Below are 18,060 nucleotides of genomic sequence, written 5' to 3'. Positions count from 1 at the left end.
CCTTGGTGGTGCAAAACTGTCGAATTGTATTATCTTTCTCATTTTTTATAGATTCAACTAAAAAAAAAGGGCATCAAATCGTAATTTTGCAAAAAACCCCCAGTCTGTAACAAATTGCCTAAAGAGACATTTTGAAATGGATCCTTTGTTTTTTTGTTATGTTTAGACAAAACACTGATTCATTCCATGACATCCCAAACAAAAGCAAACACACACACACACACACACACACACACACACACACACACACACACACACACACACACACACACACACACACACACACACACACACACACACACACACACACACTCAAATGTTAGACTGGTAAAGTTAGAGCAAACAGTTACAGAAGGCCTGTAACCAAGATAACATATAAACCCTGGCAGAATACTTTCAACATATTGTTGTGGTATGATACATAATGAAACACGGTAACACAAATGTTAATATTTAGCTCAGGTGTGCATAAGCGAGTTATCCAATGTAGAATGCAGAGGAAGGCAAAATGAACAAAAACGATGGTAAAGCAAGACAGGAAATGAAAATATTGCACAAAAAGCAATATCAACAAAAGATGGATACAAGGTAACCAAACAGATCATCTGACAAAAGCAAAGATACTCTGAATTTACCCAGATTACATTTTTTGAGCTTTTCATATGGTTTAGAGCCTTGTTTTTTCAGCACTTACTTCCACCTTTAAAATATATCAGTATTATCTCTATATTACTGTATTCTATATTCTAATCTTCCCCAGATGTATTTATTATTAAGACTTGTGTCTGATTTTTAATCTCTTTAATTAATTTATATAATTGCTTATTACTGCAAATCATTGTAATTTTATTAATTTTTTTCAGCAGTTTTAATTATTGGCCTATTAGTCATCTGTGAAGCACTGAACTGCACTAAGATTCATCAAATGTGCTATAGAAAATAAGATTTGATTGAGTAATTGGTACTGATGTTTCAATTTATCCGGTATTGGTATTTTTGCAAATGATATCGTTAAACACTGAGTGGTAGCTACAGTCAGACAGTCAAAGCCCTCATAATCAAGACCACAAATAGTTAAATAGTTAATATTTTAAATACGATTGTAAGCATTTCCTTGATTTTTTTCTCCCACGTTTTACAGGCTGTGACTAGAATAGAATCTACCTAGCTACCACACTAGGTTTACTGATGTAGACCCAGTGTAAAAATACTTTTATGATGCTTTTATCAAAATTATAGATAAACATGTGCCCTCTCACAAATTTAGAGAAAAAAGCTGAGACAATCCTTATTTTTTTTTTCTGTTCCATCTCCTCACAGAGAGAGATGCCACCTGGGCCAGAAAAGCTAAATCTGAGGCACACTGGCTGATTTTTAGACAGCTCGGAAACTCTTAAACCTCTTTAATTAAAAAAGGCCTAATCAGAATTCTACCTCAAAAACCACTGAACACCGTAATGATCCCAACTCCTTTTGGAAAATAATAAAACTTTGTACAGCGATGTAACCACAGACGAGATGTCAGCTCTTAAAGATTCAGGTAATTTAGGTGAAAAATGTGATATTCTAAAGTGCTTCAATGAACTTTTTTAAAAAATCTACATCCAGGATTAGAAAAACTTACTGAACAGAGGCATCTGTCTGCTCATAGTCCTATTCGGATTTATTTCTCTCATTAATACAAACAAACTCTTTGAGTAGTTTAAAGTTGCTTATTGCTGCATATTTTTGTTTTCTTAATTCTTGATATGTCTAATCTCTTGTTGGCTTGTCCTTAATCTTTGAAGCATTTTGAACTGCACTAACCTGCATTAAAGATGCTAAACAAATAAAGTGTGATTGATTGATTAAGTTTCAGGTAACTTGTATTGGCTTATACCATAGGTGTCAAACTCTGGCCCGCGGGCCAAATTTGGCCTGCAGCCCAATTACATTTGGCCCGCGAAGCCATACCAAATTACTATTAGAGCTGACCTACTGGTATTATACAGCTAATATATATATTGTTTAGTATTAAGCTTTGCTTGTTCCATATTCAGTTTTTCAGCAAAACTTGTTTGAGTCCATAAGAAAAGATTCATTCTTATATCTAGAGGAAGATTTTTTTTTTCAATAAATATTAGCGTTAGCCCGCGACTTTGTTCCAGTTTTGAATTTTGGCCCACTGTGTATTTGAGTTTGACACCCCTGGTTTATACGCTTATGACTTGGGGTCACTGCTGTTGTATAGCCCACATTTATATGAGCTGACACTTTTTTTCGTCCACAAGGAGGCGGTGTCGGTCTTCAAACAACCAGAGTTGAGTCAAGCGCTGTGTCTTGGCACGTGGTACCGCGTCATTTCATTATCTCATTCACAAAAACATTAACTCCCCTGCGGGGCACGCACTTCTAAGGGATATCAACTAATTGAAGGGCTGCAAGAGCCATAAAACAGCCCATTCACCTCCAACTACTTAATTTGATGGACTATTTTATCATGGTATGCTGCATTTATTGTATCACCATTAAAAGGTCACGTTGGCATTAAATCGAGGGGCACAATGTCCTGAGCATTTATGCAGCTTTGCCAACAGTGAAATAAGGTTTTACATTTGGTAATTATCATAAGACAAACAGCTATCCCTCCATTTAAAAAATATTACATAACAAACATTTAATAATGTATATTCTCAAAGACACATTAGGGCTAATAAGACCATGTAAATCTTAATGGGAAATTGGAATGTACCCCTTTAACTTTTTCACATTATAGTTATAGCTCTATATTTAAAATGATGATAAACACATCCATAAGTTTAAGCCTATTTACAATAATTTATTAGCAAAAAGTATAATTCCTCCCCTGTAGCTGGTCAGTAAGTCAAAACCCATCACAAAACGTTACTGAGCAGGCTTTGAATTTTTCTTATTACGTATTTATTCATTTTATACTAAATAGGCCTTTTTTTAAAAAGGGAAAAGGCAGATTTAAGCAGATGCTCCAATTTTATGTTAAACGCGTTTCATCATGAAATATGACACAGTTAAGTTAATAAAGACATGATACTGAGTCCTTATTAACTTTGAGATAATTAGCTGTAGTCTAGTAGTGTTAGTCATAACCCTAGTGATATCATTTTTGTGGACTTAATTAGGTTTCTGATGCAACAGAATACAATCACTACAGGCATAAAATAGCACTGATTGGTTTCCATGAACACTGGGTCGCTTTTTCAGTGAAATCATACAAGAGAAAAACAAACCCTGTGAGCCATTTGTATAGTTGGACCTTAATTTCTAATAATAATAGGCCAGGTTTGAGAACAACACAAACCCAAGGCAGGTCTGGGAGGGCATCAGGGCTATCACGGACTACAAAAGAAGAACACCATCACCCTCAGCCGACAGTTCTACTCTGGCTGAGGATCTAAATCTCTTTTATGCCCGTTTTGACAGGGAGAACACCGACCCTGTCCTGTCCCCTCTCCCCTCAACCGACCCTGCTCCGGTCCTGAGCACTCATGAGCTGAGGCGTGTGTTCCGGAGCATTAACACCAGGAAGGCGGCCGGGCCGGATGGAGTGCTGGGCCGGGTGCTAAAAGACTGTGCTGCGGACCTGGCGGACGTCTTCACCTCTATATATAACACCTCGTTGTCCTGTTCACTGGTACCATCCTGTTTCAAAGCAGCAACCATCGTTCCCATCCCAAAACAGTCAAATGTCACATGTCTGAACGATTTCAGACCTGTGGCACTCACCCCCATTCCCGCCAAATGCCTGGAGAGACTGGTCATTAAACACATCAGAGCTGCTTTTCCACCATCCCTGGACTCGCACCAGTTTGCATACAGGGAGAACCGGTCAACCGAGGATGCGATCGCCACAGTGCTGCACACATTACTGAAGCACTTGGAACACAGGAACACCTATGCACGGCTCCTCTTTGTAGACTACAGCTCGGCTTTTAATACCATCCGGCCATACAAACTCCGTCCCAAACTCCACCAACTGGGACTTAACTCCTCTCTGTGCAACTGGATTGTGGACTTCCTCACTAACCGTAGACAGAGTGTCAGAGTGGGTAAGAACACCTCTTCCACCCTTGTGGTCAACACCGGTGCCCCTCAGGGGTGTGTTCTGAGCCCTCTGCTATACACTCTCTTCACCCATGACTGTATTTCCTCCTGCGCGTCCAATCTCATTGTTAAGTTTGCAGATGACACTACAGTGCTCGGACTTATATCCAACAATGATGAGACAAACTATAGGACAGAGGTGCAACAACTAGAGTCATGGTGCCACGACAATAACTTGGTCTTAAACACCAAAAAGACCAAGGAGATCATTGTAGATTTCCGGAAGAGGGGTCATAACAACCATCTGCCTCTCTTCATTGGCAGTGAGGCGGTGGAGAGGGTGAGCAGTTTTAAATTCTTGGGGGTAACTGTGACCGAGGACCTGTCCTGGGGCAACCATATCACCTCAGTTGTACGGAAGGCCCAACAGCGCCTCTACTACCTGAGGAGACTGCGGAGCGCACACATTCCCAGATCTCTGATGTTGAACTTCTACAACTGTGCCATCAGCAGCGTTCTGACGTATGGATTTCTAGTGTGGTTCCCCAGCTGCACCAAGGCCGATCAGCAAGCACTCCAGCGGGTGGTGAAAGAAGCTGGCAGAATTATTGGAACAAGTCTGCCAGAGATCAGTAATATCTTCCCCACTCGCTGTCTGAGGAGGGTGCACAGTATCCTGCGGGACCAACATCACCCTGCGCGCCACCTTTTCCATCTGCTGCCCTCAGGGAGAAGGTACAGGTCTATACAGGCCAGAACATCCAGACTGGCCAACAGCCTGTATCCACAGGCTGTGAGGCTCCTGAACTCTCTGCCCCCCTCTCACGGACAATAACCATATCCAACTTCTTAATAGCAATGAACTGGTCTGCATTGGTGCATCATATCTTTATTCTCTTCCCCCTCCTGCCCCCCCCTCTTTCTTAAATAGATAACTATCATATCTGATATCATATCTCACAGTACAATAATATTGAATGGGTTGCATTGTTGTATTTTGTCATGTTTCTCAGGTCTTTGTCTGAATTTCTACGAACATTATTGCTAAGGATTGTCTTATTGCATTGGAGTCACACTGGGTTAAATATGTACACTTGGGTTTTAAGGGGTATTTATTATTTTCTTCTTTTTTTTGGGGTTGTATGGAAGCCCCAAACGCAATTTCATTGTTCTTGACAATGACAATAAATAAATACTAAAATACTAAATACTAATAATAAGAGCAGCATACAACATGTGAACGATGTGGCTCATTATGTGAAAATGAGGAAGGCGTGGCCAGTAACCAAAGTAGCGGAGTTTCCAGGGTGGGCTGTGTGCGTCCTGCTCGCAGTTACGGGAGCGGACGAGTCAGACGGAGTGTGTCAGTGGGACCGGGGCACTGCGCGTCGGACAGCAGAAGCTGGATAAAGCGCACCGGCTCTGCGCATGTATTTGCTAATTTTTCTTCAAAGTGTTGAATTCCGCTGCGCCTCTTATCGGATGCTGGATGCAACACCTTTCCGTGTCAAGAATACACGTCTGACGGACAAACCATGGACAGTCTAGGGAGCCGTTGCAAGATTGTGGTGGTCGGGGATACGCAATGTGGGAAAACTGCGCTCCTGCACGTTTTTGCCAAGGACTGCTACCCAGAGGTAGGTCCAGCTATTAAAAAAAAAGTCGAAACTTCGGTCTTTCTGTAGAGGAGGGAACCGCGGAGTTTATGAATAACTACAGCACCGTCATTTAAATGTAACGCTCTACTCGGCAGCTCAGTTTCAGCACTAATCCGGCAGGTTACATCCACCTGTCTAAACACACTAATGCTCAAAGAAGAGAAGGAGAAAGAACCTTAGCGCAGACATGAAATAAAGGACTGTAAAATGACTAAATGAACTGTAGTGTCTCCAATACAGACTACAAAACTTTAAGGCTTTGTCTTTGCTGTGTTTCTAAACATAATATCCCCGAAAGCATTTGAGGCAGCCCAGCTGTGAAATGTGTCTGCCTTTATTGTATTTGTCAGCTGCATCGTTTCAAATGTCATACTCTCAGCAGTCTAATCACAGTCACTATAAACAGAGGCTTATTATGCCCCTTTTCATCGGGTAACTAAAATAAATCTTTTATTTTCAGAACTATGTGCCCACAGTGTTTGAAAACTACACAGCCAGTTTTGAAATAGAGAAGCACCGGATTGAACTGAATATGTGGGACACGTCAGGTAAGACTATTTCACGTCTCTGTCTGTGCTGTGTCTTAGAGGCTGACATTAAATCAATCGTCTCCTAGCCCTGCCGTGGTGTCTGTCCCTGGGTGCGACAGGGTGGCACTGCCTCCAACTCCCTCTCCAACTTTTTCAGCAGTCATCTCTTTGACAAATTGCTTTGACCTAGCCAACTCGAGATGCCTTTTGTTTTTAGACGGTTTTTTTTGTTTTTTTTGTTTGTTTGTTTGTTTTTTAACTCAGGACATCTGCTAGTGCTGGAAACTTTGGTGCCAGCCATGTCTCTCTGTGTCTTGTGTGTGCATTCTTTCATGAGTTGTCCACTGTGTGTGGCTGCCTCTTCTCATGATCTGGCTCAGGGTCAGGCAACTGTGGGGAGGTGAAAGGGGTTATGGCGTGGATAATTCAGACAGGATGGGCCTGAAGGGACCCGTAACAGCTATAACCATTTAAGAGCTTTCCTCAGATTTAGATGGATGCAGCAGTTGGCTGACATACTGGCTAGTACTGGGCTAATCTTTGTCTGCTCGTTTGATTAAGTTTCCCCATTTTACACATTTTCAGACATCCGATCAAGATTTATATAAAGTTTTGTTTCCTTTGGATATTTTATTAAGTAATTTGCTGACAAATAATTCATGAATGGACTTCATTCCTCAACCCTGTGCGAAATTAATTAATTACGTTTATTTTCAACTCCATACACATTCATTACTTTCAGGGGCTTTCTAAGGGCCATATCATACCGTTCACGGTAATACCGGTATAATGTTGGGCAACGATAAGAAAATGAAATATCGTGATAGAATATGGGTAAAACACGCATGCGCAGTGCCTTTGTTTTCATATGCACATGGCGGAAAAAGCACTGCGGTGACAGAGAATGAGAAGGGCGAAAGCGGAACGTTGAACGAAACGGATGAACCAGAATTGGTTTGTAAAAATGCTGCAACTTCAGTGGTGTGGAACTGGTTTAGCTTTCGTCTGTCAGATACACAACAAAGCACTATTTTTGGTAGAGCATGCTAGCGGCTGTCGTTATTACCGTGTTTTTTGGAAAATACGGCACACTTAAAATCAATCCTTTGATTTTTCTGAAAATCGACAGAGCCCCTTATAATCCCGTGTGCCTTATGTATGAATTCTGGTTGTGTTTACTCACCTCGAAATGATTTTATGTACACAGCGCTCGAAAATCTGTCAAATGTTTTAGTACGACTTTGCTAAGCTACGAAGCTGCACCGCTTGATGGATTGTCGGAGCATTACAACTATAGTAGGCAGGAGCCTCGCTGAGTGATACGTACTGTGCTTCAACATAATATTACCGTATTGTGTGTGTATAACCTCTTTTTAAGATTTCTGGATATTATACATGGTTATGCTGAGGATATGTCGGCCAATTTCCACTGGAAATGCCTTTTGGTTAAACTGTCAGCAAGGAATTTGCACTGTTAAATTTTTATATAACTTTAATGCAAAAAACAGCTTCTTGTTTAAGTGAAAATACATTGATGTTTTTTTTTTGCATTAATAAAGTTGTGGAGTTTTGTCTAGTGTCAATTATATAGTCAGTTATATCATTATCGCAAATTTTCAAATGTATATCGTGATAAATATTTTTGATCATATCACCCTGCTCTATTTCTAACTTAAATTTTTTCAGTCATTAAAAATGTCTAATTTGAACATGCTGATATGTTCTGAATAACAGCATCAGTGATATCAGTGTATAAGTGTTATTGTTCCATAGAAAGGAATCCACATGTCGGGAGTGTTGTTGAATCACAGTGGAACTTTCTCTGAAAACAAATCATCTTTATTTTAGTGGTGTATGACCAGGCTGTAGGACTCCTGCATGGGAAGCCAGGATCTATCCCTGTCTTGTCAGTGTGGTTAGATTTACAGCTATGTGGATCTGAGATGCTGCATGTCACAGTCTTCTCATGCCAGAGGCTCCTGCCAGTTATCTGACCGGTGACATGGCTCAGTAGTTATAGCAGTCTGTATGGGATCCTTCCAGAGGGAATTCTTTTATGTTACCATAAACATTCCCAAACCTAAAACTGTCTTGGGAGAGACTATGAGAGCATTTTTATGTTACAAGACCAGTCAGCCAAAGAATGTTGTTTTTTCTTGAACCTCATGTCAGCTCCAGAGAGTAAATCTGCTTGAGCCTGTCAGTCAGGGGTTCCAGGCCCTCTCAGGCCCAGGGCTACAACTTAGAAGAGTTCCTTATCTCTCAGCTGTAAGAGTCTAATGTGGGAATGTTGTGCTTCTGTCCATCTTTAAACGCCTAAAGCACCTTTGGCAGTTTTAGACGTTAATCTTCAATCAGGAGCCGCCCACCCTACAACAAACATGACGTCACCCAGCCCACAGGGCAAATGTGTGTGTGCATGTGTGGTTGTTTGCCTATGTGCTTCTGTGTGTGTGCACATTCAGAGGTCCTTGGTGGTCTGCCATTATTCACTAATTCACGGCAAACACAGATGTTCATATTTTCTCTCAACAAGAAAAATAATTGGCTCACACTTAGATGGAAAAGGCTTTCATCTGAAAAGAATAGCATGTCTCCCATCGTTCCTTTATTTGAGTCTGAGTATTTTATTGCTTCACCCTCTCTCCGCCTACGGCTCCCATTCTCATGCTCTGCTTTAATTTTCTTTCATGTACCATAAGCACCGTCGCCAGCAGTTCAGTGCAGAGACTCTTGGGACTCTCTTGGGTCACACAGTCATTTATCATTTATCATTGATCAAGTATTTCAGACTTTATCAGTTAATTTAAGTAAAATCACAGTGATCAGTGCTATAAAATGTCTTGACATGCCTGGCGTACAGTCATCTTTGGTGAACTTTGACCTGTGAATTTACTCTATGAGGCTCTTGCAAGTGTTCTTGACAAAGCTGACCTTAAAGGGAACAGACAATGAAAGACCAATAGCTGGTAAACACATGCTGTTATCTGTACAGGTGCAACTACAATCCACTGAACATTTTCATTTTGACCTGTTTGCATCAATCAATTTTCGCGTTGCGCTCCAATTTTTTCCACTCCATTTATACACGCATTATTGTCTCACTTTCAGCCTCTTCTCATAAACTTTTGTCTCCCTTTTAATTGCTGCTGTAGTCTGCACGCTGTGGCCGGGCTCAGTTCACAAAACATTATTGATTGCCGTTTGAGGCGAGGCTATTTAAACAACTTGCTTCTCGCCTGTTTCACATTTCTCCAGTAAGGATAAATGGATATAATCATTTAGAAATGCTCCCAGCGTTCACTCTTGCATGGAAGTCAACCACTGATTCACGTGGTCACCATAATTTCAGTTCTTCTACTAGGTCTCATCTTTGCAGGATGGGTGAGAACAAAGGTAAGCTGTTTATCTGATTGAGGTCGTCACTCCCTGTAAATCTGTACGTTTGTTCATGTGCAATTTTTATAGAACTCCCTAAACATATGGGTATTTTAAGACGTATTAAGCAGAAACAAGGAGGTCAGACAGCTTATGGGAATCAGAGGGCAACCTTCAGCTGTACTTTGTATTCTTCCCTGCATTCGGCTCTAGACCATCTGGAGAATTAAATCAATTAGACGGTGATTGAATGGAATTCAGAAGAGAAAATAAAAAGAGAAAATAAACACACTATATTTGGATAAATGTGTGTCCATGTTACATGACATGGTGATAGATGGTGTAGTCGGTTTCAGCAGTGCTGTATCTGTTTTTTAATTTATTTTAAAAGCAACATAAGCTGTCAAGTGGTCAAAATGTCAGCGTGGGTCGGTGATAACTTATCAGAGATCGTTAGTGATAACTGTTGATGCTCGTGGGCCTCTTTGGTAGTCAGCGAGTCAGGAGCTTTTACTGAGCCTGAGGCAATGAGGCACTCATCCTCTCTTCCCATCATGGTAAAGGTGCCTGAGAAAGATTTCTTGTAGCTTTGGCCTGAGAGTAATACTTCAGTGAGAGGTGTGCATGCTGTTTCTCAAAAAGTCCAATTCATGACAAGTCGGGTTTTCCCAAAGTTCCCACAGCAGTACCTTCTTGTCTGTTTGTGTTTCTCTTCACAGCTGTCTCTCTAATGCCTGACCTGATTCTTTTTTTTTTCCTGCCTGTCCTGTTTGGATCTTTAGCCATCAGAATTGTTGTCTGAAGGCCAAGAAAGATGCCAAGTGGATTTACTTTGCCAAGTGGATCATCATGGCCTTGCTATATTGGTCCATTTGATTGACCTTTATTATAATTATGTACTGACCTGATTCTCACGTGAAGCCCAACACTTTTAAGTGGCAGTCCACAGGCATCTTGTTTTCCTTTCTTCTTTTGCTGACATCTTTAGTACTAATCGCTCATGCTGTGGTGTTATTTTGCAACTTACTTCCTCGAGCTCGCTTGTCATTCAGATCCTATCTTCATCACTTTTAACCTGAGGAGTTCAGTAAATGAAATTTCTGAGCTTCTGTTGATTTTTCTGTGTCGGATCAGCAATGTTGTCTATAGTTTCCGATTCCAAGCACATTGTTCTTTCTCTGTTTATTTCCAACAAAGTTCTGTCGCTGCTGGGAACACTGAAGCACATCACTTGCAGTGCTGTGGAGGATGTTTTTTCCTGCAACAGACCTGCCTGACTCTGGCTGTTCACAACAAAATGTATAAAAGCTTTGTTGAACTTGTTTCAGTTTGAAGCAGTGCTCTGCAGAGAAGACAGGAAGCAGGAACTTATCTGTATGAAAATGTCACAGATTGTTAATCTACACCTGGATAACAGACTCTTAAATTAAATTACCACTCTTATGAGCTTCCGAGCCCCTAGCCTCTAATGAGTATTCCACAGTTGAAGTTGTGCGCGTTCTCATTAAAAAGCTTCCGTGTGTTTTCACAGTCAGAGGTGTGATTGTTTTTGACTTGAGAGACACTAACAAGTGTGTAACACCACTCCCAGTGCCAGCGCTTCCTTAGTCACAGTCTGGCTGTCTCCCTCCTCTCATACCAACCTTCCAACATTCCTGGTGTCTTTATGCTCTTTAAACTCCACATACTTAGTGCAGTGGACTGGTAGGACATCCAGTGGCCTGTGAAAACATTCCGTGTTCAGTGGGTTTTGCATTCCTCAACACTTTCCGCTTGATTAATATTTAATGGACAATGAATGAACTACAATCACAACGCAGAGCAGATATAAAATCAACGGAGTCTCCTCTGCACCCAAACCTACGGCTCACTGGAGGTGGAGGATGCTCAGAATGTTCTATCAGACCTGATATTATCTGAGTAGGGACTATGCTGATCACTAGAGATAACTTTGTCTGCTCTTGGCTTGTATAGTCTTTCAGCTCGCCCTCTCTGAATTACCACTGCAGGACTCAACATTAAATATTTAAATACATAAATTCTTAGATTTCTTCACTTTCCTCTGAACAAGTTCCAATTTTAGTTGCTCTATAGGTCATTGGACTTGTTGGAAAGTAGCTGCAGACTGTAAATGCACCTTTTGTTTATTTTTGTCAACACCCTGATGGGAGGATGACGACATCATTTCAAACGCTGTTCACAAGTTGTTCATACTCTTTGCTGAACCAGCCCAGGGCAATAGCTGCCTAAACGAAAACAGGTTTTGATGATGCACAGAAAGCTGGAAGGCACTCACCTGCACTGGGAACCTGTTCCAGCTTGACAGTTTCAGGTAATGAGTAAACAGAAGAAGTGCAAGGCTGGTGAAATACTGTAACCTGAAATAACCGTTTGTGTCTCTAATTAAACAAACAATTGTTGAAGAAGTTTAAAAAGTCTGGTTTCACACACAAGTTTTTGCTCACAAACAGCATACAATGCGACAATTATCTTTTATATTATTTCAATTTTTAAAGAAGTTATAGAAATGGTTACAAAATAGTTCATTCCTATGATCAGATATTTCCTTAATATTGTAGAATCTAGAGTAAAAGATCAGATTTTTGGTTTTTTTCCCCCATTAATAGCCTGTCTTTATTCCATGTTCTGGTGACCCATCAAGCTTTAAAACTACCATTCACTGTTTTGTTAGTTGTTTTAAATTTATTTGCATTTGTGAAAAACTGATTTAAAAAGAAGCTGTAACCTGGATGTTCACTGGCTACACCGGAAGAGCCCAAGAACTAGCTGTTGCTGGTCCACTGGCCACTTGGCTAGCGGAAAAGACTATTTGGTTTTTCTCAGATATTCAGTTTACTAACATGTGAGACAAGAAAAGTAACAAATTGTTACTTTTTAGGGCGTGATAAGTCATCAGCTGGCATTTTGGTAAGTATTCTACTTTCATCCAGGTGACTAATTTGGATTACTTCAACAAAGGCACGCACCATCCTTGGTGGATGAATCCCTAGGATCCACTGATGATCCCTTGATTTATACTGAATGACGTTAACATGACTTTCAGTTTTATATCTCAAACTGATGGTTGCAGGGTGTAGTGGTTAACACAATCAACTTGCATGCAACAGATGCCCACTTTGGCACAAGGAGGAGGCACAAATCCAGCATCAGAGGACCGCAAGCAAGTGGTTGTGTCAGGAAGGGCATCCAATTTGAGTCCTGCATTAGCTCCATGTGCTGTGTTAAACACTTGGGAAATAAGGGATCAGATGAAAGTACTTAGTTTAATATCTCAAACTCATGCCCTTAGTTAGAGAGATTAGTTTAAGACTAATACTTTTTTGTCTCAGTTAGCAGGATGATCAAGATAGACAGCGTTTAAGCTTACTACAAAGACATTCATTTTGACTTTGTAAGCATTATAGTGTTTAGCAGAGCACCTCAGTGCCTAAGTAAGACATCAAAGAGCTACTCGGCAAACATTTAAACTCTGAACAACCATCTGCTGATGTTTTTTTTGTCATTTTCTATGTTTAAATTGTTCCAAAATTAAAGTTTAACTGATGTTGTGCACCTTACCTCAATGACGGTTTGAGGTAGTCCTTGAACGCACTGAAGCACTGGCATCAATGGGTTTATCATACTGACATCAGGGACAGAGAGGCAATAGTTGTAACAGTCCAACCGTGTAACAGATGAGACAGAACTCAGATGTACATAAATGTAAATGGCTTAAAAATTCTGTTTATTTATGTATGTTAAAATGGTCTATAAACAATGTCAACATCTGTCTATGTTTCTGTTTTTTCAGGATAATGATGTTGGCTGCAGACTCTAGATAAAGCATAACAATTCATCTCAGGTGTAACTCTGGATATTTTTTTGTAGAAAAGAATCCACATTTCAAGCTTACTGGCTATTTTTATTTTCATGGAAGCACGATTGGCACGGTTTGGGGAAAAATACTAGATTTGTGACTGTTGGAATTTTGCAAAGCTTGTAAATAGATTTTGGTCTTTGTACCTCCAAGTCAATTCTATTTAATTGAGTTTTATTTATAGAATGCCATTTCATAACAACAGCTGCCTCAAGACACTTTCTGGTGTAAGGTAAAGCCCTTTGACAGTCTCCATACACAGATACTGAAATGCCTGTGAGGATATTTTTGGAGGAGGGTCTATCACTCAGTCCTTTAGGGCTTCCTGAGCATGATAACAGAATGTATCTTCTGGTCCCTTTATGTCAACCACATGATTTTAATTTTGGGATGAGCCTGCAGTCTTTTTGGTAATAAAGTTAGCAGATAAACCTGCAAAACAAACAAAAACCCTGTTAATTATAATACTATATCTTAGAAATAGAGAGGTAGGTCTACCTCGTGTTGTAAATAACTGAGAGAAATTTAGACTAATCTTTGCTTCCTTTTTCTTCTTCGTCTTTTAGAACAAACTCTACCCCTAAACTTTTTGAAAAATGATGGCCTTGTGCATAGTGCTTCACTCCATTGCACCATGACTTTGTGAGTGGGTTTGTAAACAATCGCTTCAAGACAGCTGGCACTCCTGGCTTCTGGGCTGGATGCCTTTATTCTGGAGCAGGCAAGCAGTACTTTGTGAATTATAGTTAGATTGTATCAAGGAATCAATAATCAATGGCTCTCTTTACATTAAAGGAGGTGTGGGAGAAGATTAAGGAAGCTAAAAGAGAACAAGTGAAGAGTTGAATTCATGCATCTTTATCTGTGTACTATCGGTTTATCCCCCCTCTTTTTGTTCAGCTGTCGATGTTCTCCATCTCTGACTGCCCATTAGTCAAGACATCACTGCGTTGGGGTCACTAGCAGTTAGGAATGTGTTAAGCAAGAGGTGTGCAGAAATGCTGCATGAAGGCAGCCAGGCACACTGATGGAACAAACAGGCTGTAATTACCACACAAAATGTCTGCTCTCTCAGTGAAACTTTGATACACACACACACACACACACACACACACACAGAGTGCAAACTGATGTTCTGTACTACATGTGCTTACATATTCCTACCCATTTTTACATGCATACAAAAGCACCTCGAGTTGTCCAAATGCCCATCTGCCCAGCACTTCTGGCAGGTCCCAGAGGCTGTAGCATCCGAGTCCTTATGACCTTCTTCAGTGAGAGGAACCTGTAAATGTGCCCATGGATACAGCTATAAGCTAAGACTCATCAGCACACGTTCCTTCACCGCATCTCAGCCTCCGTGAACTGTCAGCTTAATGTGGAGCACCAGGCAAAAGTGTATAATCTGCTTAAATAGTATGTCCACTGCTGAACAGTACTGCACACTGCTGATAGGCTGCATATGGCTTTTACTTAGCACATTTATACAATGACATATTAACTAAGTACAGTGATAAGTTATTAGGCACTGAACATTCACTGGATAGAATTAAAAGAAGTCTTTTAGAGTCTTAAAGCTTTTGATGAGTTCATACGGACTCTTAAGTCTTGCCACGCTGTGCTACTGACAGAAAAGGCTTAAGCTATTATAATGACAGATGCACAAAAAGTAATCAAATTTTGATTGCAGCTGTTTTTACTAAAAATGACACAGAATCAAAGGGACGAGGAGTGCAACATGAGAATATATTAATATTAATAGTGTTGATGCATATTATTTTCAGTGGTTGATAGAACTGGTAATGTTAGACAATACTTATAAGTGATAAGACCTATAAATAAGCATTTTTAAAAAAGATTATATCGAGTACAAAAAATATCACATAGCATATTTATTAATATTGCCTAAACCATATGACAAGGCATATAACCAGTGTTGGGTAAGTTACTTTAAAATAGTAACTTAGTTACATTACTAGTTACTTCTCTCAAAAGTAACTCAGTTACTTCAAGTTACTTGTTACTTTCCCTAGTAACTAGTTACTAGGGAAAGTAACTTTGGTTTTACTCAGAATTCTCTTGTTAATGTGTTGCTTCCATAACTTTGCCAGTCTTCTAGCTTGCTTACGTGCCACAGTGCACTGTGCCACCTACCAACAGAAAGGAAAAGATAATGTGCATATTTCCACGAGAGAAATCCCACGCCTGGACCGTCATTGACCGCTGCCATGATTCTAGCCTACGTCACAGAGTCATGTGCGCTTTTTACATCCAACACAAAAACTGCAGTCGTGGTGCTTTCGATTGTACTCAGAACTCGGAAATTCTGCCTTCTGAATAGGAAGATGTAGGTAACACCAGACTGCAGATGAGCTGCAAACAGGGCTGGACTGGGACAGAAAATCAGCCCGGGCATTTTGACTAGAGACTGGCCCACCAATATAGGAAAAATCATAAAGCCTTTGAATGAAAATAAACACTGTTGTGACAGTGATGTTCACTGTTCTGATGGTATATATGCATCAATCTATCAATCGTTTGTTGTAAGATTCAGATAATTATTTATTAAAAGCTAGATATTTTAAATGAGAATAAGAAAGAAAAGTATTTCTTTGTGCCCCCCTCTCCCTGTTAATGCCCTACATGCCCCCCTGGTTAAACTTTGCTAGACCCGCCCCTGCACAGTTACCAGCTGTCAGCTACATAAAAAGGATCCTGGTGTTATTTGTCTCTCAGAAACAGTTCATAACTTCCCTTCAACTCATTCATGTCACCTAAAAGGTAAACCTGTTTCTCCATCACCTGTTCAGCTCTGATGATTCAGTAAGGACATCTCCTGGTTTCATCTTCATGTTTCCCTCTCACCAGATAACCAAACCATATCATGACCAGCAGCTTTACAGCTGTGGCTCCAGCAAACATCAGCTGATACTAGAAATTAATATTAAATAAATTCTAACAACAGCTGATCAAGCTTAAACGTGCTGCTGTTGTTTAGCGCGACATCCGCTGGTTTCCTCTTTCTGGCGCAAAGTGAGCGATAAACAAACAAGAGAGAAAAGCCGATCAGCTGATCATTGATCAGTTTCATGATTGAAGCAGAAACAGGAGAGAGAGGGGGAGAGGATGAGAGAAGGAGAGGCAGCTGTGCAGCAAAGACACAGAATAACTCCAGCTTTGTGTCTTTTTCATTGTAGCTAAAGTCCGGGACAAACTGTTTCTTTTCACCTCAATAAGAAACGCGTAATATTTTCTCTGAATACCAGACGGGACGGTTGGCAACTCTAATAATTTATGAACAAAATAAAGTTAAACATCAGTAACATCATAGCACCCACCCAGCTGTATAGAAACTCCGTCATGCTAGCTAGCACGCAGTACGAAAAACTCAGCACAACGAAAATAAACTGCACCTAAACTTGGTTCATATCTGACCCAGAGAGACTGCAGGTCATAACTTCTTACCTGAAGTTCAGTTCACACTTGGACCGGCGGCCGCCTCGGGCCTCTCCTCCTCCTGCCTCCCCTTTCTCTCATCCACCTGCTGGCCTCCACCACTTGCTAATGTTACTGAATCTTTGGAAGCTCTGCGATGCCACCACACGAAGTAACGAGTAACGACCCTATCTAAATCCCAGTAACGACTAACGCGTTCCTGATTTTGGCATAATAACTAGTTACCGTGCTCGTTACCACAATAATAACGTAGTTACTGTAACGCGTTACTTAATAACGCGTTAGTCCCAACACTGCATATAACTAATATTACAGGTTATTTAAAATGTATATGTACAGGTAGTCCACATATCATGACTTATAAATAGGCCTGTTCTTTGTAGTTTTTCACAACTAGTGGTAAGATGTTTTATTTCTTATGTCTAATTATTGTCTTATCAGTCTTCTGTGAAGCACTTTAAACTGTAACAACCTGGATAAAAGGTAATATACAAACAGGTGATTGATAATATGAAGAAATGCTTAAATGTGTTTGTTGTCCTTCTTTCCTAATACTTGTGTATGCATAAGAGGACACAGGCAAAACACATTTCCTATTACTGGTTATTGCTATTCTGTCGATTGAAAGTTGAAGGCAGTGAGGGCAGTAAAGAAGACAATGAGCAGGTACAGCTATTTTATTTGAAAAGAAAATGCATTTGACACCTTTGTTAGATGCGGCAAATGAAATGTTTTTGTAAAAAACAATTTAATTTTGTTTCCCAGGTCAGCCTAGATGTGCATCCTGTGACTTTATTTAACTTGAAACCTCAATATCCGATTAACTGAACCACACTTGGGCAGCACAAACAAATCGTGCCGCCTAATGCATCATGATTGCAAACTGCAACAGCAGTAGTCTTTGTTCAGAGTTATCCATTAGCTCTCAATGAAATACAATTCAGTGGTAAAGGCCGAGCAAAGAAAAAGGGAAATCCACATCAATCAGACGACCCCGTATGAGGAAGCACTTGGCAACAGTGGGAAGGAAAAACTCCCTTTTAACAGGAAGAAACCTCTGGGAGAACCAGGCTGAGGGAGAGACCATGCCTGGTTGGGGATG

The 18,060-nt window shown here is 40.4% G+C and overlaps 1 protein-coding gene across 1 annotated transcript in view; it reads left to right on the top strand.

Moving 5' to 3' along the window:
• The first annotated feature begins 5,409 nt into the window (after positions 1–5,409).
• The window catches only part of rnd2 (Rho family GTPase 2), a 38,836-nt gene continuing 26,185 nt past the window's right edge, over positions 5,410–18,060 (top strand). Inside the window, exons 1-2 of the mRNA XM_085351796.1 lie at positions 5,410–5,696; positions 6,178–6,265. Of these exons, the coding sequence (XP_085207922.1) occupies positions 5,595–5,696; positions 6,178–6,265 (190 nt within the window). The 5' untranslated portion in view covers positions 5,410–5,594. The remainder of the gene's footprint in view (positions 5,697–6,177; positions 6,266–18,060) is intronic.

This window comes from Diplotaxodon limnothrissa, linkage group LG4, assembly GCF_057381915.1.
Source record: "Diplotaxodon limnothrissa isolate DT_005_m linkage group LG4, D_limnothrissa_male_GT1.1, whole genome shotgun sequence".
Classification (NCBI taxonomy): domain Eukaryota; kingdom Metazoa; phylum Chordata; class Actinopteri; order Cichliformes; family Cichlidae; genus Diplotaxodon; species Diplotaxodon limnothrissa.
The sequence above is the reverse complement of the archived record's forward strand: the minus strand, read 5'-3'. Positions and strand labels throughout refer to the sequence as shown.